Here is a 25,298-nt window from a genome sequence, read left to right on the forward strand (position 1 = left end):
TAGAAAAGTAAGAAACTATTTTATTGACATGTTCATATTCATACATGCAGCATTTTTACATATTGTGTAAGGATGTTTGACTCAATACCTTATCAAGTTACTTCAGACTTATTTTATGCAATTTAAGGCATAGTGAGTCAGGGAAGACATGACTAAACAGTCAGTATTCAGTTAGGGTAAACAGACACCTAATCTTTGAACTTATTTGACAGTGGCACAAATTATACACCCACACTGGATGTGAATGTACTTGCTTTTTGTTCATCGCTTCCGCTGTTACGCAACAATGGACAAAACTGCTTGTTTGAAACCATATCTTTCCATATCTCAGGACCAGGGCTACTTTCTGCATTCCAGAGCTAACGTGTATCATAACTTGTTTGACCTGAACGACAATTGTGTCTGTAAACTATAGATTTGAGTGCAAAGGCAGTTTTCACATAATACAGTGCAATGGAAATATAAAAACAACTTTAAATTTGTTATAAAATCAAGTAATACGATATCTAGGTAGATAATTAACCAGGATCAAGTACTGGCGTAGAAAATGCTTAACCAAAAAAAGCTTGAACGAATACAGCAGTTTGAGGTCCTAAAACCAGCAAGAGAATTAGCAATTTGCATTCTCTACGTAATTTTCTATAGGGTTTTTAGAATGGGCGTTTAAAATGGGTAAAATAAAGTCTGTATTAGCATTTAAAGGCCCGCTGAAGTGTCTTGGAACGCGCAGCATTATTCAATGAGTTGACGTAATTTCAACTGAAACAGGAAGACAGGGCAGGATATATTGAACAGCTCCGCCCCTTTTTTTACGTTAAACTCAGTAAAACCTCTATTTCCTTCTAATCTCTAACAGTTTCTCCTCCGAATCTCCTCTATATCACTTTAAAATACAGCATTCTGTGCAGAATGTAAATGGGTCCGATATCTTTCGTGTTCTGAGCTGACTCGCGGATATGATCCGCTCTGAGCTCTTGTGTCCCTGTGCTCACGCTGCCGCGGTTCACATTATACTAACGTGAAACGGACTTGATTCGCGTCAATGGTATATTTACACTGTATGAATAGTTCGCTATATACTGTAGTTATATTTGAAGTCCCGCCCCTCCTACACTATCAACAGACACCGATTTCAGCCGCAGCTTCAGTGTCTGTTGATAGTGTAGGAGGGGGCGGGACTACAGATTCTAGAGAGCATTTGATTGGACAGAAGATTTGATGAGAAGCTGAAGTGCGATGTGATGTCATCAAAATCCATGATCTATTTTAGCGGAAGTGAGAGACTGTAAATTTTGAATGCTTATATCTCCTAAATGCGAATTTTGTCATTGTTTTGGAACACAGCAGCTTATTCATAATATTAAGGCTAACATATTCATACTAAAAGCTAAAAAACTTAAATTTTGATTTCAGGGGGACTTTAAGAAATGTTCAAGTCAACAGAAATTACAGTCTAGCTGCTAACAAGCTGCTAAATAAAGACTATACCACAAGGTTGTGTAAATGTTTGACAAAACTGTTGTAGTCCTTATATATAGCAATTTGTTAGCAATTTATGTTTACAAAGAACAGTGGCTTCAAAATTCAGGTGTGAGGTAATGTTAATGTGTGTAACTTATGTTGAAAAAAAAAAAAAAAAAAAACATCCTAAAACCCTTTAAGAACTTTTAGAATTTGTGAATTAGCCGAATCAGCCAGACTGATTGCTAGTTTTCTGATTGGCTAAAAACGCGCGGGACTCTCTTTTCTGTTGTTAACAGTCAAGGGATGTCACATATACATATGCCCAGTATATTTAAGTCAAGTAGCCAGGACATTATGCGTTGTATAGGGAAAAAAATAGCTTACAGCACGTTTATCATGACCCAATTTAATCCAGATCTCGCAGAGTCTTTCCCGACTCCGCTGCATTTCTGCAGCTGTAAAGCCACTTGATGATCCGAGCGTTGCGCTCGACAACTGACGTCCCTTGACGGACAGTCTCCTGTAATTCCTCCTCTTGCAGGCCGTCGCTGCTCCTCGAGAATCCGTCATCTGACGTTGAGACGCTGGTGCTCCGGATTCTGGAGCTGAGGTCCTCCGAGCGCGCGGAAAAGTTCTCTTTGCCCAGGGACTCAACTACGTCACCCTCAAGCCCGCAGTATTTGAAGAAAGCGTCGAAGTCCGCGAAGTTTTTCGAGTAGCGCGAGCTGATGTCAGAGCTGGATCGCGCGACCCCCCTCCGACTCTTGCGCTCCTGCTCTTGGGTTTCAGCGAGTCTCCTGTGTGGAGGTCCTTTCAGCACATAGTTTGTCTCACCTGGCTTCCCGTTTGAGATGGATAAAGTTAGCTGAGTGGACTCTTTCCCGCAGTCATTACGTGTGGAGCAAAGCGTGAGGTCTTTTCTGTTAGTTATCTCAACGTCAGACTCACCACCTCGCGTCTCAGGAAATGCGTTTGTCTTCTCTTTAAGAGAGAATAATGACTTTTTAATCAATCTCCTACTCCCGCCAGGCAATCCTCTCATGAGTTCACACTTCTGTCTGTATAATAAAATCGAGTCCGGTCGTTTCTTCGAGCTGCTACGTCTTACCACATTGCTATCTTCTTCAGGCGACTGTATGTCCTTAACATCAACATTAGTTGAGTTCTTAACGGAACCGTGCCCGTTTGAAGACCCTTGACTACTCACGGAGGCAGACCCGATGCTGATAACCGGTTCCTGAGTCGAACCGACCACTTGTTGGCTTTTTACATATTGAGGTTTAGTGGCTGCCAACCTCTCCACCGCACTGATGCGTCCTTTATTCGCCTCGCTTTCTCGCTCCATCTGTCTCCTCAAAAACTCTGGCCCCTTCACAAGAATGCGCGACGCATCCGCGTCGGCCGAGCCTTGCGTTTTCTTCAGCATTATGCAGTCCAGATTAGTATTAAATCCACAGTGTTAAATTAGTGTTAAATCCACAACAGCAATGTCGCAACTGTTGTAAAATGTGTTGAGGGGTCCGATAGTTAGTAGATAGAAGAGAACGCACAGTACTGACGCACACCTTTACTTTACCTGTTCACACTGCTCACCTACTCCACCCACTAACAGGTCAAGGCAGCGCGAGCTCGGCACAAGAGATGTCTGAGGAATACTGTCAGGAAACGGGAAACTGTAACTTAACGGCTCGTAATTTGTGCTTGTATATATATGTACGGGCCATTCTACAGAATTGCTTCAAAGTCGGAGTTGGAAACATCTTGAAAAAAATTTGTTTTTCCACAAATTTTATATGTATGCAGATTGTATAATTTCCTAGGTACACTTTTCTAATAATTCTCATATTGTATTTTCAATTGTAATTTTCCTCTCCTCAAATTTGCCAAGATTTAATAAGGCTTACATTGACATATTACATCGACCTTGTAAATATATATATTTTTTTCTATTTTATTTAAAAGTTTTCACACGTAAATCAATAACAATTAAAATTTTAACAATATTTCAAGTGTAATTTATGAGATTTGTTGTACTTTGAATCCAATTTTGTTAAAAGGCATAAAGTTTATCATAGTGATTTCAAAGTTAAGGATTCATTAGTTTGAATATACATTGAACCAAACATCTTAGTTGATAATTCAATATACTTTATTTCTGATAAAACATCCCATGTTTCAGTCCTGACTGCACATTTTCGGTAGTGACAGTAATGTGTTGGCAGCGACCACATAACATTACAAAATTTTAACTCGCATACTAAAACATACTAAAATCTTAATGATTTGCACAACTGTACTAAAATTGTGTTTATTTTCCCTAAATAAAGGATTATGTGTTCCCTTTTGTCACTACCAAAACAGTGATGTCATCATGCCACAACCGAAACTTCACCACATGTTTCGGTAGTGACAATTTTAGATACTTTTGAGCCTAGCTCAAAGATGCTAATCAGCACATGGTTAGCTAGCACAGTTCTGAACAGTTGTACACACACAAAAACTAATATTTATTGAATAATACCCAAAAAAACAAAGATGTCGCAACCGAAACTTCACCACGTTTCGTTTGTGACTGTTGCAATAGTGACAATTTTAGATACTATTTCATTATTGATTTGATTATTGTTTTTTCCTCAACATCTGTTTATGCATTGTGTGGGGGGTTTTTGTGCAGGGTTGTACTGTCAAAGTAAAAAAAAAAAAAAAAAAAAGGAAAACGTTTTTTGACAGATCTGACTTGCTGAACTTTTGTTTGGTGTATCCTTGGTCATGGGACCATCCTAGGAGGTCCTATCATAGCCTAAGTGTCATTATTTATAATGAAAATAAGCGACGCATGCACTACACATAAAATGTAATAGGCTTACACTCATGCTCTAATTAAAAACATCCTACAAATTTAGATATATGGCAGAATGACATTGGGAGGAGATCTAGATGAAAGCAGGATCTTCATGAAACCAGTAGATGGCAGCAGACTAGCGGAGGTGATGTACTGTGTGTGTTTGCGAGAGAGAGGGCGCGTGATGAGCACTCAATAACCTTTAATTCGTCATACCTTTTCTGAATCAATAATATAACTTAGAATTGCTCTGACTTTTCTAAGCTAGTCTAATGATTTTCACATGGCAAACAACTAAAATGACTCTGGCCAGTAAGCAACCACCCAAAACACCCTAGCAACCGCATAGCAACACATCAAAACCCCTGTAACAACACCCTGGCAAGACTTTCCCCTGGCTGGATGACTGTGGAGTGTCTGTGCATTGCGCAATGTGCAAAATACACTAAAACACAGACTTCAGAAAAAGCAACTTAGTGAAGCCCAGAATTCATTTCTTTACTCAACCCAGTCAGAACCAGAGGAATTTGTGTGGATGTAATTTATGTGTTTTAAGGGGCCTGCTGTGCAGTAAGCTGGAAAGTACCCAAAGTAATAGCAGTACACTAAAACCAATATATGGCTTCTCTGACCTCAGAGTTTCCAAAATTGTGGATCCAGATGAGATAGGGTGAGACTCATTATCATGTCAGTCTGGTCTGAAACACATGAACATTTTTAAATCTTCATGCATTCTGCATCACATATAACCCTTAATAACTATAATTGTATACAGACTGTATCACATTGATAGTGGTATGTTAAATGCAAACTCCTGAAGGCCACAATGAGAGTTACTCCCAAATACAGAGCCCTGTTCATCACATATGAATTATAATATGTGAAACCACAGTATGACAAATTACAACCAAAACCACAACCTTCTGTTAACCTTGTTTACACATCTCACAAAGCAAATGGTTGTGACTTGTCCATTCCACACTTAGAAGGATCGCTCAAGGTTTTTCTGAACAAATGATTTCTGATAGGAAACAGCAATTTGATTGTATGACCTCCAAGGTTAATAATTTAGGTCTGGAGTGAGTTACGATTGTGTCTCTTAACACAACAACCTTACTAGATTGGCAAGGGTATTTAGGTATCGATAATGCATCAATGATGTGACCAAATGATCATCATTTTGTAAAGATTTTGTTAGAGTTCACTCACAAGTTAAGAAGATGAAGTGCAGACACGGAAAGTACAATTTGGGAATCAAGTTTTTCATTTGCTCAATTCTGACAGGCATTTCCTGAGGACAGCACATTGTGTCCGTATGCGAGGCTAAGGATGTTAACGTGAAGACATAATTAATGAAAGTTTGATGCTTTGGTCATTATCGAGAAGTAAACCTTAAGAAGATTTGTGTACGGAACAGCTGCAAACCAGCTGAATTTTAATTTGTGAATACAGCATGTATAAGCTGCACAGATCAAGATGTATAGATCAATATCTGGCTCATGTGCTAACACTAAAAGTTGGGGGGGAAGTAGTTGTGCTGCATAATAATTCTGTTCAGTCAAAACCAATAGAACGACAATGTCAATGGATTTCAGTTTTGCTGTTGTGAGAAGCTGTCCTGGATTTCTCAGTAAGTTGGATTCATACATCACCTCCCTTAAAGTTTGGCACTGCTTGAGTCACTGACCCTGGAATATGGTTTTCATTATATCTCTCACTGGTCATTCTCTTTGACAGTGTTATATGCATTAAAGCCAAAAGAGGAAAGCTGATATACCTTTAAGTATCTCTAGAGTGAAATTACAAATACTGAATTTTTTATGGGAATCACCAGATTGTTAACTTTTTAGCATGCATAGGAAATTAGGAATCCCTTTGTGCACGTATACTACTGTTCAGAAGTTTTTATGTTTTTTTAAAGAAGTCTCTAATGCTCACCAAGGCTGCATTTATCTGTCACTTTTGATCAATTTAATGCATAGTTGCTGAAAAATATGAATTACTTTTATAGTATTTTCTTTTTTGAATGGTAGTGTATAAAAAGACCAATTTTTTTATCACATTTTCCATACTACACATATATTTAACAAAGTGATTGTTCAAATTCATATTCTGTAACATTAATTTCTGTAACATTAAAATCAACTTTTATTTATTTTTTAATTCCTTTTTATTTCTATGTAAATAAAATGAACATGTAAAGCACTTGTTTTAAATAAATTAACCTTAATGTTATGATTTTCTATTCAGGAAATGTGAAAGTTGCGTCGACAGTGGCAGACATTGATTTAATTCCCAGTAAACATACTGTTGAAATAAATATATCTTGAATGCATTGTGCGGTGCTTTATTTAAGTGTCTACCAAATAAATGTATGTAAAATGGTAACGTAAAAAAACCCTCATCATATGCTTACAACACCACCATAGATTTATGTTACATTTCAACATAGATCCTATGTTGTCTTCATTGGCCTACTTCCATACATTCTCTCTGAGTTGCCTATGTTGACTTTGTTAGATGTGCGTGCACATATATTTTGCTGTGTAGTAAATTCACTCATCTGGTGTGTACGATCAATACCCTGAAGTATAATCTGGTTTTATAACAGAGAAAGTATGGCTAAGCTAAGCAGGCCGGGCAGCTGAGTGAAAAATAGTTCAATCTAAACTTGCTCTAAATATGGTCTGGAAAACAGGACTTTCCTACAACCTGACCACCTAGATCTGTAAACGCTATTCTGTGGGATATGATACCAATAATAGAATCAGGACTGATAAAGCTTATACAATCCTGAAAAGACACCAGGGAAAGTTTTCTTAACCATTATTGTGCAGCTTAGGCCTCCTGGCAAAACATAATACAAGACATTTGTTTAGAACTATGCTCTGGATCCTTTGTGTGATACTATATATGGCACTTTAGATGCAGCCTTTGTGCTGCCTTTAGGCCGAATGTGTAAATAGGCCTACCACAAATACATGATTTATTTATTTTTTCTGTAAGTTGTTGGAGGACTTCATAGCTATATGTTTTATGATGTATGAGAGAATAAAATTGAAAGTAGCCTAAGTGTGAGTATGTAGGTCAGGTTTTCACACATATACTGTACACTACTAATAATATCTTAAAAATACAACTATTTATTGCAACTGCTTTCACTCCAACACTTTTATATACTGTATGTCCTCAAACACCTACAAACTTTTTTTGTTGGCGAATTTGGAACAGGCGGAACTTCGGCCAACCCTCAACGGGGACCTATGATAGTAATCAATATGGCGGCTCCCGGTGGAAGTTCGGTGTTGTTCGTGTGCTTGGGTAAGAAATATTATAAAATATCGCCAGACCTTCTCTAACTTGTGATATTTAGACGGGAAGCTGATGAAGTAACATTTCAGCTGGAGGAAACAGTCAAACTATCATCACTGTTTCAGTCAATGATCACTCTTTCACTGGCCTCGTTCAGTGAATGAAAGCTGTCATCGTGAGCTGTATGGTATCGGCATACTGATGCAATCACACGCAGATCTCCTCCATTCATACATTAATGAACACTTCGTGTTGATATTGGCACTTAAAGCTATATGTATGTTTTCAGCATTGATCACCCTTATGTTTATTCTTTTAAACACAGTTTGGACTAGGCTTGCTACGGTAGTCGGTGTTACCGGTGTTCAGTCGTAACACCGGTTTCATCACTTGCCCACCGCGGCACCGAGGTTAATTTATTTTCCACTTTATCGCGCCAGTATCGAGTTCTCTTCTGCTCTTAATGAACCATAACACACACAACTTATGCCAAAAAATGTCGTTTTGTCGAGTGTTTTTCAGTAAGAGTAACCCACCATTCAAGCAATTGCCGTTAATTTGAAAGTGAAAGTCGGCCTTTCCGTAACAAAACATCGAAAGCTCAGCCGATCAGCTGATCATAGCTTTACAGGGCGAGTTTTTATTTTTCATGTCAAAAACATTCCTCGTCGCAGAGAGCGCAGTTCAAGGCTGCATAGCAATGACAGACGCCATGGGAGCGCGAGCGCTTTGGTAACAAGGAGAACGACGTGGCCGCGCTTTCCACGCGTTTTTAGACGAGATATGTGAACTGCCCATTAAGCGGTTTAAAAAAAAAAAAAAAAAAAAAAGAGGACACCGGTATTACCGGTGTTGTCACATGTCGATTAACTGGTGGGAACATTTTCTCAACATCACATCCCTAGTTTGGACTAAAAAAAAACTAATCCTATTTAGTAAAACTTACACATTTTCATAACGTTATGAGAGTAATTTTTATTATCCACTTTACAGTTTTAATAAGATTTTATGCTTTATTGTCTATGGATTTTATTAATTTATTTGTATTTATTAATTTATTTGGCAATTTTTTACTTTATTTTATGGCAAATAATCAAAGAAAGTAGCCTATATAAAATATAGAAGTATACACTACTGTTCAAAAGTTTGGGGTCAGAAATATTGATATTTTTTGAAGAAATGAATACTTTAATTCAGCAAAAATATGTTGTGATTAAAAGTAAAAACTTCTATTTCTATGTTCTTTTACTCGTTCTAATAATCGAAGAATCCTGAAAAAAATGTATCACGGTTTTCACAAAAATATTAAGCAGCACAACTGTTTTCAACATTGATAATAATAAGAAATGTTTCTTGAGCAGCAGATAAGCATAGTAGAATGATTTCTGAAGGGTCATGTGACACTGAAGACTGGAGTAATGATGCTGAAAATTCACCTTTGTCATCACAGGAATAAATTACATTTTAAAACATATTCAAATAGAAAACAGTTATTCTGAATTGTAAAAAATATTTCACAATATTAAAAAAATTAAAATTTGACATAATTTGGTCGCATGTAAACCTTTGGCTACTAAAACAATACAATTCTTCCCTTTCCTCAATACCCAGGGAATATTTGCAGATCCCCAATTGCTGAGGCTGTTTTCAGGAAGATGGCCACAGACAACGGGGTTGTGGACAAGGTAAGTTGCTGCATGTGATGCTTCTTTATTTGAATGATATATCAATATATAGTCCCAGCTTACAAAAACACAAAAAATAATCGCATGTGCTTCAGTGAAGTGATTGCGACAGTGCACCATCTTCTGGATGAAAGTAATTGGTTGGTCTTAACAGGTATGTTACAAAGTGATTTTGGATCTTTGGATGGGAGTATCAGTATCATGATCATTTTTATTTGCCAGGTATGCTTGTTCTTATGGAGTTTTGACTTTATTTGCTGAGGTTGCACAACTTGGGACAAATATGAAATTCTGCTGTTCAGAAAGGTTGACAAGAAGAATAAGAGTCAAAACCTTAGCCTTGTGAGCCAGAATACAAAGAAATGGTGTTGGATTCATTCCAGCCTTAATGTTTAAGGCCAGAAATATTCAAATGTGAATACTTGGCCAACATGATCCCACTGTTCATGCAGCAACAAACCTCTATAGAGTAACATATATATGGGCCTAGTTCTTCAGATAAATGCTATCTTCTGTTCTGTTCTGTGTTTATGCATGATAATGTGTATAATTTCATCATCAATGCTTTGTGTATATGTGTCTTCAGTGGAGAATAGACAGTGCCGCCACGTCCACCTATGAGATTGGAAATCCCCCGGATCACCGCGGCCAGGCCTGCATGAAGAGACATGGCGTGACCATGAGGCACGTGGCGCGGCAGGTACGGCGGGGTCCTGATTAGCAATCCACGCTAGAAACATATTCTCTGTGTGTGTGTTACAGTGGGTTATAGACTCTGGTGCCACCTCAGATTGGAATATTGGCAGCGCTCCTGACGCCCGTGGTCTGGCCTGCCTCAGGAAACATGGCATAGAGACAGATCACAGGGCACGACAGGTACTGTAGATGTGGGATTTTGTGTGTACATATGTTATCCACCTTATTTTGCAACGCGGAGGTAAGCGGTTTTCTTTGAATATGCAAGATTTCCGGTTAATTAGCAGTAAAAACTACTTGTTAATGAGAACGACAACAAGATAAAATACCACGATAACAAATACCAGTTTGCAATATAAAGCAGCGTAATAACTGAAAGTTGATGCTCTTACATTAAAAATAAGGTGGATAGATGGAGGAGAAAGAGTGAAAGAAGCTTTCAGCACAGTATTGTTGAACAGTACGATATAAATGACACATTTATCAAAATTTCACTAACTTCAGTCAGTGTCACTCATACGGAAACCTTGCAGATACACAAATAAAGCCAGTTTTGGCAGGATAACTCCTGTGAGCATTATCTAATCATAATTTACAGCCAAAAGCACTTTATCTTTGTCACACACCATAGATGTTTTATCTTTCTTCCTTATTTTTAACTTCTTGCCTATAAATTGATTTTGACAGGCATCCACTGCCTATCTGCTGTTGACCCCTCTTCTCCATCTCCCTCTGTGTTTTCTGACATTTTTCATCTTTCTTGTACATTTCCTGAGAAAATTCTCCACAGAGTTTGTTGTTTTGAATTGGCTTCCAAATAGTGTTTGGTATGTATTTTGATAAAACACAGTTGGTCTGTAATGTATCACAAGCATATTCTTTATAGCACATACATAAATCATAAAGAGACCAATTAAAGATAACAAACCTTATTTCCAGAGAAGCGGTACTGGTGTTGTTGCTGGGCGGGAAACGTAACGCTTTTTTCTTAAATGTATAGTTCACCCAAAAGTGAAAATTATCCGATGATTTACTCACCCTCAAGCCATCCTAGGTGTATATGGCTATCTTCTTTCAGATGAACACAATCGGAGATATATTCAAAAATATCCTGGCTCTACCAAGCTTTATAATGGTGGTGAACCCCCGGGGGGCCTGTTTTGAAGCCTAAAAAGTGCATCCATCCATCATATGATCCATACGGCTCCAGGGGGTTAATAAAGGCCTTCTGACGCGAAGCGATGGGTTTTTGTAAGAAAAATATCCATATTTAAAACTTTAAAATAACTAGCTTGTGCCAGACGACCGTACGCATACTGTGCATGTCGACTTGCGCCAAATGAGTAACCCCTGACCCGATGTATGACGCAGAAAGTAGGAGTATCGTAAGCTTAGACGCCTCTCTCTGTTCAAACAAATAGGGCTGGGCAACAAACTGAAGCTCCTCTTCTCTTATATCGAAATCCTCTGACATTTCTCTTTAAAATTTCTCGTTTTAGACTTCTAATTTGCGACCGGTGTTTTGTTTTGCTCTATCCTCTGCTATTCCGCATTCATCATTGTGTCATGCGTCGGGTCAAAGGTCACTCTTCACCGCAAATCAATGCGTACGGCCGTCTGCCGGAAGCTAGCTATTATACTTAATAAAGTATAACAAAAACCCATCGCTTCACTTCAGAAGGCCTTTATTAACTCACTGAAACCGAATGGATTATATTTATGATGAATAGATGTGTTTTTTGGGGGCCTGTTCACTACCATTATAAAGCTTGGTAGAGCCAGGATATTTTTAAATATATCTCCAATTGTATTGATCTGAAAGAAGATAGACATGTACACCTAGGATTGCTTGAGGGTGAGTAAATCATGGCATAATTTTCATTTTTGGGTGAACTATCCCTTTAAGTGGTGGGAATTTTCTGTTACTATGTCTGCAGGTTACGCCAGTAGGTGGCGACAAGTGATTCTCTTTATGATTCGAATCACTTAAGATTCATTCATATTCATTGCTAGAAGACGCAACTTTTGCCTTCATTGGGAATTATTTCAGTTGGCGAAGAAAACAAAAAGTAACTTGAAATATTGTGTCTAAAACGTAAGTTACTCAATGTTAACTTGTTATTTATTGAACTGTTGTATAAAAACATCAGTCGTGCAGTTGGTCTGAATATACAAAATTCCATGTTGATATTTGGAACAACAGTGCACTTGCTTGTGTGATATTGCTTAAATTTAAATTAAATAATTTAGTTTCAGGTAGATAGGGATAATAAAGTGGCTGTAGTAGCTGTGCAGCGTGACAATTCATTTACTTAAAGAAATAATCTTTTTAGACAAGCTGTTTGAGTGTTATTGTTTCTCTCTCATTTTTTATTGTAGCTTTTCTCTATTTGTGTTTTACCATTTTGATGATTTATGCATCAGACATTAATAAATCGATCCAAGCTTTACATTAATTTACTTTCATTGTTATTATTATTATGGACACATTGTCTGATGTCTAAACCTTTCTATTCTGTTTTTAAGAAAAGCATTTTGGTCGGATGTGAGCAGCTACACAAGTACAGCAGGGTCAAAATCTGGATTTTGGTAACCTCTAATGCTACGTTGTCAGTTTTGGTAACCCTGCTGTATGTGTGTATGTTCACATCAGAGCAAAATGCTTTTTGAGAGACTATTAATGAACAGTGAAATCTCAGCTTTCTCTAGGTCACTGATTTTGGCACAACACCGGTGCTAGGCGTGTAAGATTATTTGTTGGTATTAATGGGAATAATCTTTATTCCACTAAGTTGACTGCTGTTACTGTATCACCTTACCTGAAATATACATGGTCTGGCTAAGAGAAACTCCTAACTCGGGAACTTTCCACCCACATATTCCAGCCGTCAGTCAGATATTCCAGTCATGTGGGCAGGCTTTAGCTCGGCCTTTAGAGGTCAGGTTCATACGGGGCTGTACAGAGCTGAGCTCACACTAAAGACATCTTTGTCCCGTTGACCTCACACAAATCAACATCACCCAATTATATAAGAAAACACATGTAGCCACAAGGAACAGGCGCATGTGTTGTTCATGATTTCAAGTTTTTGCTCTTTGTTGTTTTTGTAAATTGGAATCATATATTCCTGTTATGGCTCTCTCTGTGCAGTGGCGTCCCAGATGAATTATGTGTTCTTGCTCAATATATGCACACACATATATGCAGCCACAGATGTGCTTTGATCCGTTTCTTAACTCCATGTCTTGAGTGAGGGAAGTGAATGTTCGAACAGACAAAGACAGCACGTCTACTCGCTCTCTGGCCCTTTGCTTATGTTCCCTGGAGCTTGTCCAAGCCAGCAACGTGCTCCTTTGGCTGCAGATTTGCCTCTTTTGGTGAAAGACAGGAAGAATTAGAAAGGAAAATGGAGAGAGGGGTGGCTGTGGGCCGAAACCACTGGCCCGTGCTTAGTGGGTCACTGCAGGACAATGTGAATGAAGTGTTACATGCGTTACTTATGCAGTCTTTCTGTTTGTTAGGTCACCAAAGATGACTTCATGACTTTTGATCACATCCTCTGCATGGACGAAAGCAACTTGAGGTATGCGCAGGGGTTCAGTTGGGATTTTGGTGGTAGGGAAACCCTAAATCCATAGATATGCTTTTTTTTGTGCGTGCGTGTGTGTGTGTGAGAAAAATTACAGTTTTTGACATATAGGGTAATAAAAAATTTATGAAAAAATTCCTACAAATGAGCATGTAAAGCTAATAGCGAGCATGCCCCCGCCCCACGCAATGTTCTCACCTTTTTTCCCCTTACCGGTTTGCATCCCTGTAAATCTGGTTATTCTGGTGCCTTGTGTAAGAAATGACACCCTCTCCCCACCCCCAAAAAGCATTACCTATGAGTGTGTATGTATGTATGTATGTATGTGCGTGTGTGTGTGTGTGTGCACATATACAGTTACATATACACCGATCAAGCATAACATTATGACCACTGACAGGTGAGGTGAATAACACTGATTATCTCTTCATCACGGCACCTGTTAGTGGGTGTTAGTTGATGTGTTAAAAGCAGGAAAAATGGGCAAGCGTAAGGATTTGAGTGAGTTTGACAAGGGCCAAATTGTGATGGCTAGACTGACTGGGTCAGAGCATCTCCAAAACTGCAGCTCTTGTGGGGTGTTCCCGGTCTGCAGTGGTCAGTATCTATCAAAAGTGATCCAAGGAAGGAACAGTGGTGAACCGGCGACAGGGTCATGGGCGGCCAAGGCTCATTGATGCACGTGGGGAGCGAAAGCTGGCCCGTGTGGTCCGATCCAACAGTCGAGCTACTGTAGCTCAAATTGCTCAAGAAGTTAATGCTGGATCTGATAGAAAGGTGTCAGAATACACAGTGCATCGCAGTTTGTTGCGTATGGAGCTGCATAGCCGCAGACCAGTCAGGGTGCCCATGCTGACATGTGGGCATGTGAGCATCAGAACTGGACCATGGAGCATTGGAAGAAGTGGTCTGATGAATCACGTTTTCTTTTACATCACGTGGATGCCTGGGTGCATCGCTTACCTGGGAAACACATGGCACCAGCATGCACTATGGGAAGAAGGCAAGCCGGCAGAGGCAGTGTGATGCTTTGGGCAATGTTCTGCTGGGAAACCTTGGGTCCTGCCATCCATGTGGATGTTGCTTTGACATGTACCACCTACCCAAGCATTGTTGCAGACCATGTACACCCTTTCATGGAAACGGTATTCCCTGGTGGCTGTGGCCTCTTTCAGAAGGATAATGCGCCCTGCTACAAAGCAAAAATAGTTCAGGAATGGTTTGAGGAGCACAACAACGAGTTTGAGGTGTTGATTCTGCCTCCAAATTCCCCAGATCTCAATCCAATCGAGCATCTGTGGGATGTGCTGAACAAACAAGTCCAATCCATGGAGGCTCCACCTCACAACTTACAGGACTTAAAGGATCTGCTGCTAACATCTTGGTGCCAGATACCACAGCACACCTTCAGGGGTCTAGTGGAGTCCATGCCTGGACGGGTCAGGGCTGTTTTGGCAGCAAAAGGGGGACAAACACAATATTAGGAAGGTGGTCATAATGTTATGCCTGATCGGTATATGTATGTCTGTGTGTACATACATACAGTTAAATATATGTGTCTGTGTATATATACATTTATAGTATATGATCATACGGAGTTCTGAGTTCCTCTCACCAGCTCTGCGAAGCGAGAGAGCGGCTGACCAAGAATGGCCTATATATGATCAATCCTGATTCTAAAGACTGGAGTAATGATGCTGAAAAGACTGTCTTTCTGACATGAGAATTATGATTTATGTCGAGCAACACTTAGTGAATGAATTATATCATGGATCTGTCAGCAGTCTGGGCATACCGTACCATGAGTGTGGTATAATGAAGTAAAGGGGGCAGTAGGGTCGTTTTTTAGGGGGGATGGGGGTGCGGGGTGGATAATGTCGGAATCACATGTTCCCACTAGATCCAGTGCTTATTAAGAAGATTACTGAGTTCTTTAGATTCCTTGTCTTTTCTTTGTGGTTCTAGGTCTCGGCTTTTCTCTTCTCCGTTGCTCGGCACGACAGACCGACGCAATAAATCTCACAGTTGTGCTTTAGCGATGATTATCTGTCTTGGGTTAATCAAGATTGAAAATAAACATGTGAGGTCATCAATTGTTGTATTTTTCCTGCTATATTTTGACGTTATGTGAGTGGGTGGTGTGCCTTAATGGTTAAAGGTCTGAGCTGGTAATCCTAAAGGTCATAGGTTCAAACCTGGAAGGGATGATCCCTGAACTGGGGAGTTAATGAGACTCTTGGTCAAGATGCTGAACCCCCGGCACAAGTTCTTTGAGATTCCTGGATTTTGTGCTTTGTCTAGTAATTAAATTAAAAAATCCTATGTGAATATCTCTTAAGGAACTCATTCAATCACTGTCAGGTGAATCTGAAACCAGCCTTGCTAAATTAAAATCGCTTGCAATAGAACAATGTTTGATTAAGATCATGATATCCATCCAGAATGAAACAGTAATGTCAAATTTGGTGCACTATTTAAACATATTTATCTATATTATTGTATTTTCTCTCCATTTTGAAAACCGCTGTTTCAAACAACCAACAGACTAGTTTGAAGATCCCACATCCCTAGTGGTTACTGTTTGTTTTTAATAGTCTTGTCGTTCATGATTAACCACTCCAGCCATGAGTACCCAGGCATTGTTATGTGTGTTGTTGTGAATCATTTATTTAGATTTTTTTCAGCTGTTTGTGTGTGTTGCAATGTCTTGGTCCTGGGAGACATGCAGAAAGAACAGACAGATCCTGTCAAGTTTCATTGGGGCTTAAATCATATTCGTGAATAAGTCTGAAAGAACTCGCACCATTGATATGATTATGCATCAGTCCACTGGCTGCACAGGATCTAAGCTATGTGTATGGTTTTCTTACAGAGACCTGAACAAGAAGGCCAACAGCATAAAAAACAGCAAAGCCAAGATTGAGCTGCTCGGCTCCTACGATCCTGAAAAACAGCTTATTATCCAAGATCCGTACTATGTAAGTGTGCACACATGCATATATATATATTCTAGAGATTGTAAAGATCCAGTTAAGATCATATGATGAGTTTATATGATGTCTTAGGGTTCATCCCACACTCGCTATTCCAACTCCAGCTGTTTACTAGTGTTGGAACCATTTCGGATCAACCTAGCAATGTTAGATTATATCGATGTTTCCCACAACCATCACTCTCTTAACATTCATCTTCAAATATGATCATTGTTTGGAAGGAGGAATCTTGTGTGATTCATGATGATTCATAATTTCACATTTTGTATATTACTTATTTGGAAATACTTCTATCCCAGCTTAAAGGATAAGTCCACTTTCAAATAAAATTTCCTGATAATTTACTCACCCCCATGTCATCCAAGTTGTCCATGTCCTTCTTTCTTCGGTCGAAAAGAAATTGACGTTTTTGATGAAAACATTCCAGGATTATTCTCCTTATAGTGGACTTCAATTGGCCCCAAAAACGGTTGAAGGTCCAAATGTCAGTTTCAGTGCAGCTTCAAAGGGCTTTAAACGATACCAGACGTGGAATAAGGGTCTTATCTAGTAAAACGATCCGTCATTTTCTAAAAAAATAGAAAATTATATACGTTTTAACCATAGACGCTCGTCTAGAACTAGCTCTCTTCTTCTTCTTCTTCTCTATTAGAATTCTACTAAGTGTATTACTGCCCTCCACAGGTCAAAGTTTGAACTAATTGTTATATACTTGCACTAGCATATTGTATATGACAATTTAGTTCAAACTTTGACCTGTGGAGGGCAGTAATACACTTAGCAGCGTCTACACTGCCGGAATTCTAATAGAGAAGAAGAAGAGAGCTAATTCAAGACTAGTCTCGGCCTCAGACGTCATGCCCACGGACCATTGGCTGAACGTCTGATGCATATGGCACACTTAACTGGAAACACTTCAGCAGTATCAAAGTCGTCATCTGGTTGGTTGAATTCTACAGGATGTCCGGAAGACGTGTGTGTTGCATTTTTTTAATGGTCCGCTTGGAAACAAATGCCGTGACGCCAAACCCCCTCTTAGAAGAATGCCGTCATGTTTACAACTGTGACAACGAGCACTTATCAGGATCAAATAAACGCTGGATTTTCAAAAGTATGTGAAGTTTGCGGCTCCATTGTTGCAGTAAACTTGCACAATGTTCTTGAATGAATAATTTATAGATGCACACCGGTCTGCTATTGTAGGGACATCGACTTTCATTTTCACGCCACTAAACATGACGTGGAACCAAACGAACTCTGATTGGTTGCTTTACATGTCAGTCAAATGTCCTCTTAGGCGGTCCTTAACCAATGAAAGCTGCGATAGAGTCCAGACCTTCTGCCGTCAGTCTGAAGGTCTGGCTACGCGAGACTAGTTCAAGACGAGCGTCTATGGTTAAAACGTATATAATTTAATTTTTGTTAGAAAAAGGCCAATTGTTTCACTAGATAAGACCCTTATTCCTCGTCTGGTATCATTTAAAGCTCTTTGAAGCTGCACTGAAACTGTAATTTTGACCTTCAACCGTTTGGGGCCAATTGAAGTCCACTATAAGGAGAATAATCCTGGAATGTTTTCATCAAAAACCTTCATTTCTTTTCGACTGAAGAAAGAAAGACATGGACATCTTGGATGACATGGTGGTGAGTAAATTATCAGGACATTTTTATTTGAAAGTGGACTAATCCTTTAATGTTCAAAGACAACTGTGGGTAAGGTTGTTTTTCCAGAAAACACTGTGACGCTCTCGACATTGACAGACAGCATTGGCTCAACTAATGGTGTGAGCTTATGGACGGGACTATCTATTTGTTTCTGTGTATTTCACCAATTTCATTACTTTTGATAATTATATTTATATATTTTTTATATATATATATATAATTTTTTTTTTTTAAATTTTTTTTTTTTAAATCAAACTTATTTCACCTTTAAGATTACTCCAAGAGAGTTTATTGGTGTGTGTGAGTGTTGTGGTTGGTTGAGGGTTGTTGATCGTGTAGAGAAAACTTTTTGGGAATGCTGCAAGCTGCTTATTTGGTTGTGGTGTGCTTGGATAAAGATGTAATCATGTACTTACCCAATAAATTAGCCAATAAATCATGTCCTCTGTCTAGGTTTTTAAAAAAAATGAGAATTTGATGCATTGTGTGGTCCTGGCCCCCGACTGATGTTTAAGAATGAGGATTCCTCAGTGGATATCTGTGTGTGTTTAAGGCGTACTCCGTTTGCAGAGTTTCTGCAAACTGTCAACACGTACTGGATTAACGTCCTGTGGGTGAGGACAGATTATAAGGAATAGTTCACTCAAAAATGAAAATTCTGGCCTTGTGTCATTCATAGCCTGTATTTCTTCCTTGGATCACAAAAATAGGATTTTTTTGTTGTCCATGCAGTTACAGTGATTTGGGCTTTCAAATTTTACAAAGGATAAAGAAATAAAATTAGTTCTTATGACTCATGCAATATTACAAGTGTAGTCATAAAATATATTTGCTTGAGGAACAGACAAAAAAATGATGTTCTATTGATACACAATGATTGAAGAGACCCAGTTCGGACTGAATCATGAACAAATGATTTGGAACCGTTTTATACCTGAATGAACTGATTCACTGAAAAAATCTGATCCACTAACCAGTCAGAAACGTCCAGATGCATTCTAAAAGTGATAACTTCTTCTTGAGTCTCTCCATCAATGTCCAACTTCGGTTTGAACAATGTAAGGCTGAACACCGTTACTGATAATCGTCATTTTGGCTGCTTGAGATTCTCCAGCTTTGTTGTTGTTGAGCAACCGAAGCGCGAGCTGTTAAAGCTCCGCCCTCTTTTGGAAAGCGGCTGGGAGCAGCAGCTCATTTGCATTGTATGAAAACAGCATGCTTTTGCTAGCACTCAAAAATGGGTATTTACAAAATGGTATAATCTGTGACTGTTCCTCACAAAGGTATTACAACGTTTTAGAAGACTTGGAATATAGATCAAAAGTTGGATCAACCACTTTTATGGTGCTTTTGCATCCTTTTTGAAGCTTGAGAACTTTAGCTTCCTTCAGTTGTTATTGCATGGAAAAGAGTGTCCACATTATTAAATACATCTCATTTTGTGTTTCACGGAGAGAAAGAAAGAAAGTCATATGGGTTTGGAACAGCATAAGGTGAATAAATGATGCCAAAATTATAACTTGTTTCAGGCGACATATCCCTTTAACAATTAGGCCAAAAACTCTGGATGAATCTGTGTGCGTGTTCTGTTTGTTAAAATAAAGCCAATGTAAGAGTAGTATTTAATGTTTTAAACAGAGGTGTTTAGTGTCAAAAAGTATCATAAACACCCAATTATGACAGAAAAGATGATTAGCCAACAGATTAAACCACAAAACTGATGTTTGGAAGGGAGTAATGTCGATTATGAGAGATGATAGGGAGGGAACGGGTGAGTGTGTTGAGAAATAGAAATTGGAAAGTCCCTGATGGGCCACCCCAACTGAGATCATTAGCATTCCCCCTCCAGACACTGTCAGGTCATCCCGCTCACACCACCAGCTCTCCAAGACACATCTGTGAAGGTCAGCAAACTCGCTTTTAGATGAGAAGATGTCTAAGGGCTGATTAAGGACACATTGTGAAGATGTTTCACTAAGCTGAAGGCTTTCAGAACATGTGGGTCACAGCCACACTGAGGTTGTTGGAGATAATCCTTGGCATGCTGAAAGGTGTAAAGTTGTATGTTTCCTCTCTAATATTTCTTCATGGCAGACAACCAGCTGGCTGAAGTGGGTAGGCCTTTCTGCCAGTGCAGAATAGAAAACTGGCCAAATGCTTAGGGCTGCTTCATACTAAATAATTTTTTAGTCGAATAGTAGTCGCTCATTTAAGCCATTAGTTGACTAGTAGGACATTTATGATATTAATCTAATTAGATATATATTTGGGGTTGGGGAGTGGTATAGGAAAATCAGTTTCAGGTCTGAGAAAGAATATTAAATGTAACATGTTCTACTTTACAGAGAAGTACTAAACCATAATAATGAGCAATTAAAATATGAATTAAGTGCTCAAGCGCACATAAAGTTGGCTGCAGTGCACTGGCTAAAGTAAAGATTATCAATGTGTCGGAAAAAACAAGAAGACTGTCTGAACATTGTAACAATTTATTAATAAATTAGTGTTTTCTGAGACAGTGCAGTGTCACTGCAAAGATGAAGTTGGCGATGCCGACTCGTCATCTCCAAAGTATAGTGGATGCGCCTTTACACTGTGTCCTAACCAGACGCGATGCGATAAGATTCCAGCGACGAGCAATTTGACTATCCACACTAGACGCGATGCGACAATGAGAAGTGATAAAATCAATCAAAAGCCAATCAGAAGAGAGTGTGGGCGGGCTCTCTCGGCAAGAGCACAGCAGACACAATGAAATGGGCAAGTACATAGTAAAATTCATAAATATTATACCATTTAAACATTATTTAAAGTACATACGGAGTGACTGAACCAATCTTTGTCATAGAATGCACTTGTTTGTTCGCATTGATTTGACAGTTTGAACGTTCTTGTGCCCATTTATTTATTTTCAAGATCCGAGGTGAATTAGCCAGTGTTGTTTTCATTACAGCTAAAAAGCTGGGAACACAGAATGATATTCAAACTCACATTAGACGCTTTTAACATTAAATAAAGCACATAAACAGTACCTAATATATTATCATTGCCATACTTTGTGTCGTTTTTTCAGCCGCGACGTCGCAGAGAAATAGAAACCGTTTCTAAAATAGAATCGTCGCGTGTCGCCGTCGTGGCTGGTTAGGACAAAAACTCAGATTAACATGGAAAAGATACCTTTTATCGCGCGTCGCATCGCGTCTGGTTAGGACATGGTGTTAGAGTGAAATGCATGTTAAAGGGATAGTTCACCAAAAAATGAAAATTCTGTCTTTAATTACTCACCCTCATGTCGTTCCAAACCCGTAAGACTTTCATTCAACTTCGAAACACAGATGAAATGGGAGAGTTTTCTGTCCCTCCATAGACAGCAACACAACTGACACTTTGATGCTTCATAAAGAGATTGTAAAACTAATCCATATGAATTGAGCGGTTTAGTCCAAATTTTCTGAAGAGACTCAATCGCTTTATATGATGAACAGTTTTAATTTAGGCTTTTATTCTCATATAAACTTTCATCAACTCACACATCAGTTGTGGTAAACGGAAGCTCAAGCATGTTTGCTTGACGTGTGAGAACCAATGAGGTTCATTCTCGTCTTACGCAGCACGTTTGAGCTTCTGCAAAAGGTTTGTTCTCACGCGTCAAGCAGGTACGGTTGAGCTTCTGTTTATGTTTGCTGATCAATGTTTATATGAACACTAATAATTTAACAACAGTAATAATTTAATAACACAGTTAAATGTATTCTTTAGCAATCTCAAAATAAATATATATTTTTCATACATTATAATATTGTGATGCCTAAATACATTTTGTAGCATTTAAAACGACTGATTTTAGTTTTTTTGTGTTGTTTTTATTATAGACAGAATAGTATAGAATTTTAATTCTATTGGCCAGGCCCTGTATTGTAATACTAGTGCATCTCTACTGTTTGCCAGTATCTGACAACAGTAGTTCATAGGTATTACTTTTTAGCTCAAATTAGGCAAAAAAAAAAGAAAAAAAAAGTATTTTTTCAGTTCAGTCATACTAATGCACATAATCAGTGTTGTGGAAATTTACTTTTAAAAGTAATGCATTACAATATTGTGTAACTCCCTAAAAAAGTAACTAATTGCATTGCATAGTTACTTGTTATGAAAAGTAATGCGTTACATTGCTTTTTGTGTTACTTTTTCTCACCTGGGCTGGGCTTGCTTGTTTTTTTTGTTTTTTTAATAACAACAAAAGTGTTATATTTTTGGCAAATGTTAAGGCCCTTTCACACCAAAAGTGAAATGAGTAAGATACAGGAGAAGGAGGTTCAACGCTCCTATTTCTAAATCTAAAGTCATTTTTGTTTATTAGTATGGTTGAATTTGATAATTGAAGGTTCGCAGCAAAGACATTGGTTAATAAAGTGAGATTAAATACATAAAGTATATTTGTGTAATTTAATATAGTTAATTATTACAGGTTTGCATAATATTCTGAGATTGCATTTCACCGTTTTTATTCGTTTTGAGGAATACTGAATGTTTTTGTGCAAGTGAGATGAGAAAATGCGTTCACATTTAGTCTAGAACTATAATAACCATCATGTTTACACAGCACACATAACACCTCTGCACTTTATTTCTCTCAACATGGGGACGGGAAAGCTTCAGTCAATATATGTGAAAACAAAGTAACTTAGATATTTTGTTGTAAATTGGAAAAAGTAATGCGTTACTTTACTAGTTACTTGAAAAAGTAATCTGATTACATAAACTAAGTTACTTGTATTGCGTTACCCCCAACACTGCACATAAGTATTCTAGAGAAAAAACAAAGGCAGTAAATAGGGCTAGATATGCTCATAACCAATTATCTGCGCTGTCTTTTGATCTGGTGTATTTAATGGTTTCTGTTTGTTTTTCGCTTGCAGGGGAGTGATAAAGACTTTGAGACGGTGTATGGACAGTGTGTGAGGTGCTGCAAAGCCTTCCTGGAGCAGTACTCATAACAAATGACCAACTCCTGAAACCTGCAACACCTCATCATGTGATAGTCAAATATAAATATCTGATTGAAACAACAGTGTCTTCATAAGCAAACCAAATGATAGCAACGTATAGAGAAGCACTTTGTCTTAAATGTAAAATAAGTTGTAATGAAATGTCATAGGATGCTGTTTGTGCAGTGGTAAACTGCTTTTGTTGACCATACCCTCTGAAGAGAGGAAATTCACTGAAATAAACCAGCTAAAAATGTTGAAATTATTTTCACCTGTAATTCTTTTTCCTCCTCTTAGACCAAGACTTTTCAGCAAAATTTTAGTACATTTCTATGACAAGTTTTATGGCTTTTCCCCTTGTTTCTTTGAATATGATTGTGCTTGTCCAAGTTGTTTTGGTTAATTAGGGATGAGGAAAGATGGATGCGTCATGATTTACTTCCTCTTGTGCCATTTTATGTTTATTTCCACCACTTTTCCCTTTATCCTCCAGGCCTTTCCTCTCTCATTCATTCTCTTCGTATTTTTGGGAACTCTCTGGAGAATTTTCCCCATCGCTAAGATATTTAGCAACAGAAGTTGACCGTTATCTTTGGTGTGGTTACAGACAAAAAAAAATTCAATATCTCAGAAGCATCCAAAGCATCCACCATGAGCGATAAGAGGTCCTGAACTCCCTTAAAAATATATTTTCTGATGCCAAGATAAGCTGTTAAACTAAATAGAGACGCTGTTTTACGCTGCAAAAGATTGACCTCTAATTTTTTGCTATACATTTATATTAAAGACAATGTTTAAACAATCATAATTTATTTAAATATATTGTCTTTTAAATATACATATCCCAACGAAGCAGTCGTACGTCAGACGCTTATATGTTTGTTACAGGATTTGTAAGTCTCGTTTGTACAATATTTACATATCAAAATATACTGAATATATTCCACAGTCATACACTCATAATCTCACACAACAATGAAAAGCTTTTGGTCACGGTTTTACTGCAAAGATCAGCCCGTCTGCTGGCAAACAGAAGCGAAAGGAAACGTTCATGCAGTTAACTGGGTTTCAGTTCTAGCACAGAGAATAGGAAAGTTTTCTCGTTGCAATGAACTAACGGACGATTTCTCGTCATAGCTCTGAACTGTAACCCCATCGAGGCATGTCGCATGAAACATCAGCACTGTGATGAGTCTGGTTATCTGCTGAGAACAAAACATGAAAACCACGGCAATCCCTTTTTTCATGATGAAACGATGGAAAAATGGTTTTCTTTTTTGGCAGAGAGGTTCAGAACCCAATACGCCAGATGCGTTTTCTGCTTTCTTTCTCTGACGTCCTGTATTTTAACATCGGCTCCATGCTGAGTCCATCATAGCGTCATTGGGCAAGTGCATCCCATTATTCTGTGTCCGTTTACTGCTCTATCAATTCTTTCCCACATCTATTCTCCGGAGAGGCAGAGCAGTGTTCTGGACGCGATATGCTGATTATGTGGAATGTTGCGTGTTGGTTTAAATTCTCTTCTCTTGTCCAAAGGCACTTTGACTGCTGTTTTTTTTTCTCTGGGTCACTCTGGTTTGGCTTCAACCTGCTTGATAAAGGATGTGAAGTTTAGTGATGTTTTAGACTTGGCTGTGTTCATATACATGTGTGCACTTGGATGCATCTGAAAATTCTTTCTCTTCTGTGAAAAATTGGGAAACAGGGTTTGTTACATGCACTCCCTCCAAAGTGGTCTCCAAAGCACCGAAGTGTAAAGCATTCATGTAAAGTTTGTACACCTGCTTAAATCACATCACAGAGATCTTAACGCTAAGACACATAGGTTTATCTGCAATAGCTTGGATAAGTTATCTGATCCTGGAATGTGTTCTCAGTCATAAAACCTTTAACTGCATGCGTCCTCTCCGAATGTGCAGAATAAATCCCTTTATTTTTTGCTTTACTTTTTCTTTGCTTTGAATCTGTGCCATATCCAGGGTTTCCACAAATGCTGACAAGTAAAATTGAAATTGACAAATTGTACATTTTCATGAATTTTTCAAAATAAATTTTACAGGTTG

The 25,298-nt window shown here is 38.4% G+C and overlaps 2 protein-coding genes across 3 annotated transcripts; one reads left to right on the forward strand and one right to left on the reverse strand.

Moving 5' to 3' along the window:
• fam110c (family with sequence similarity 110 member C) lies at window positions 1–3,429 on the reverse strand. The gene has a single exon (XM_051880781.1). It carries the CDS (start codon window positions 2,888–2,890, stop codon window positions 1,871–1,873), a length of 1,020 nt encoding a protein of 339 aa, XP_051736741.1. The 5' UTR covers window positions 2,891–3,429; the 3' UTR covers window positions 1–1,870.
• A 4,107-nt stretch (window positions 3,430–7,536) lies between these two features.
• Window positions 7,537–23,494, forward strand: acp1 (acid phosphatase 1). Of its 2 annotated transcripts, none has more exons than XM_051880785.1 (6): window positions 7,537–7,627; window positions 9,230–9,303; window positions 10,066–10,179; window positions 13,522–13,583; window positions 16,462–16,567; window positions 23,164–23,494. In XM_051880785.1, the coding sequence occupies exons 1-6, from the start codon at window positions 7,570–7,572 to the stop codon at window positions 23,239–23,241; spliced, it is 492 nt and encodes a 163-aa protein (XP_051736745.1). In that variant the 5' UTR covers window positions 7,537–7,569; the 3' UTR covers window positions 23,242–23,494. The 2 variants fall into 2 exon arrangements, with proteins under 2 accessions (XP_051736745.1, XP_051736746.1); XM_051880786.1 differs by lacking the exon at window positions 10,066–10,179 and adding an exon at window positions 9,890–10,003 and having other exon boundaries at window positions 7,538–7,627.
• The last annotated feature ends 1,804 nt before the right edge of the window (window positions 23,495–25,298 follow it).

The sequence above is a fragment of the Ctenopharyngodon idella genome, chromosome 22, assembly GCF_019924925.1.
Source record: "Ctenopharyngodon idella isolate HZGC_01 chromosome 22, HZGC01, whole genome shotgun sequence".
NCBI classification, from domain to species: domain Eukaryota; kingdom Metazoa; phylum Chordata; class Actinopteri; order Cypriniformes; family Xenocyprididae; genus Ctenopharyngodon; species Ctenopharyngodon idella.

What these genes read in the sequence shown, in the direction of transcription:
- fam110c (XM_051880781.1), bottom strand. Translation starts at nt 2,890, where the DNA reads ATGCTGAAGAAAACGCAAGGCTCGGCCGACGCGGATGCGTCGCGCATT.
- acp1 (XM_051880785.1), top strand. Translation starts at nt 7,570, where the DNA reads ATGATAGTAATCAATATGGCGGCTCCCGGTGGAAGTTCGGTGTTGTTC. An exon ending in GGTGTTGTTCGTGTGCTTGG is followed by an intron (nt 7,628 to 9,229) that starts GTAAGAAATATT and finishes CTCAATACCCAG; the next exon opens with GGAATATTTGCAGATCCCCA. An exon ending in ATGGACGAAAGCAACTTGAG is followed by an intron (nt 13,584 to 16,461) that starts GTATGCGCAGGG and finishes GTTTTCTTACAG; the next exon opens with AGACCTGAACAAGAAGGCCA.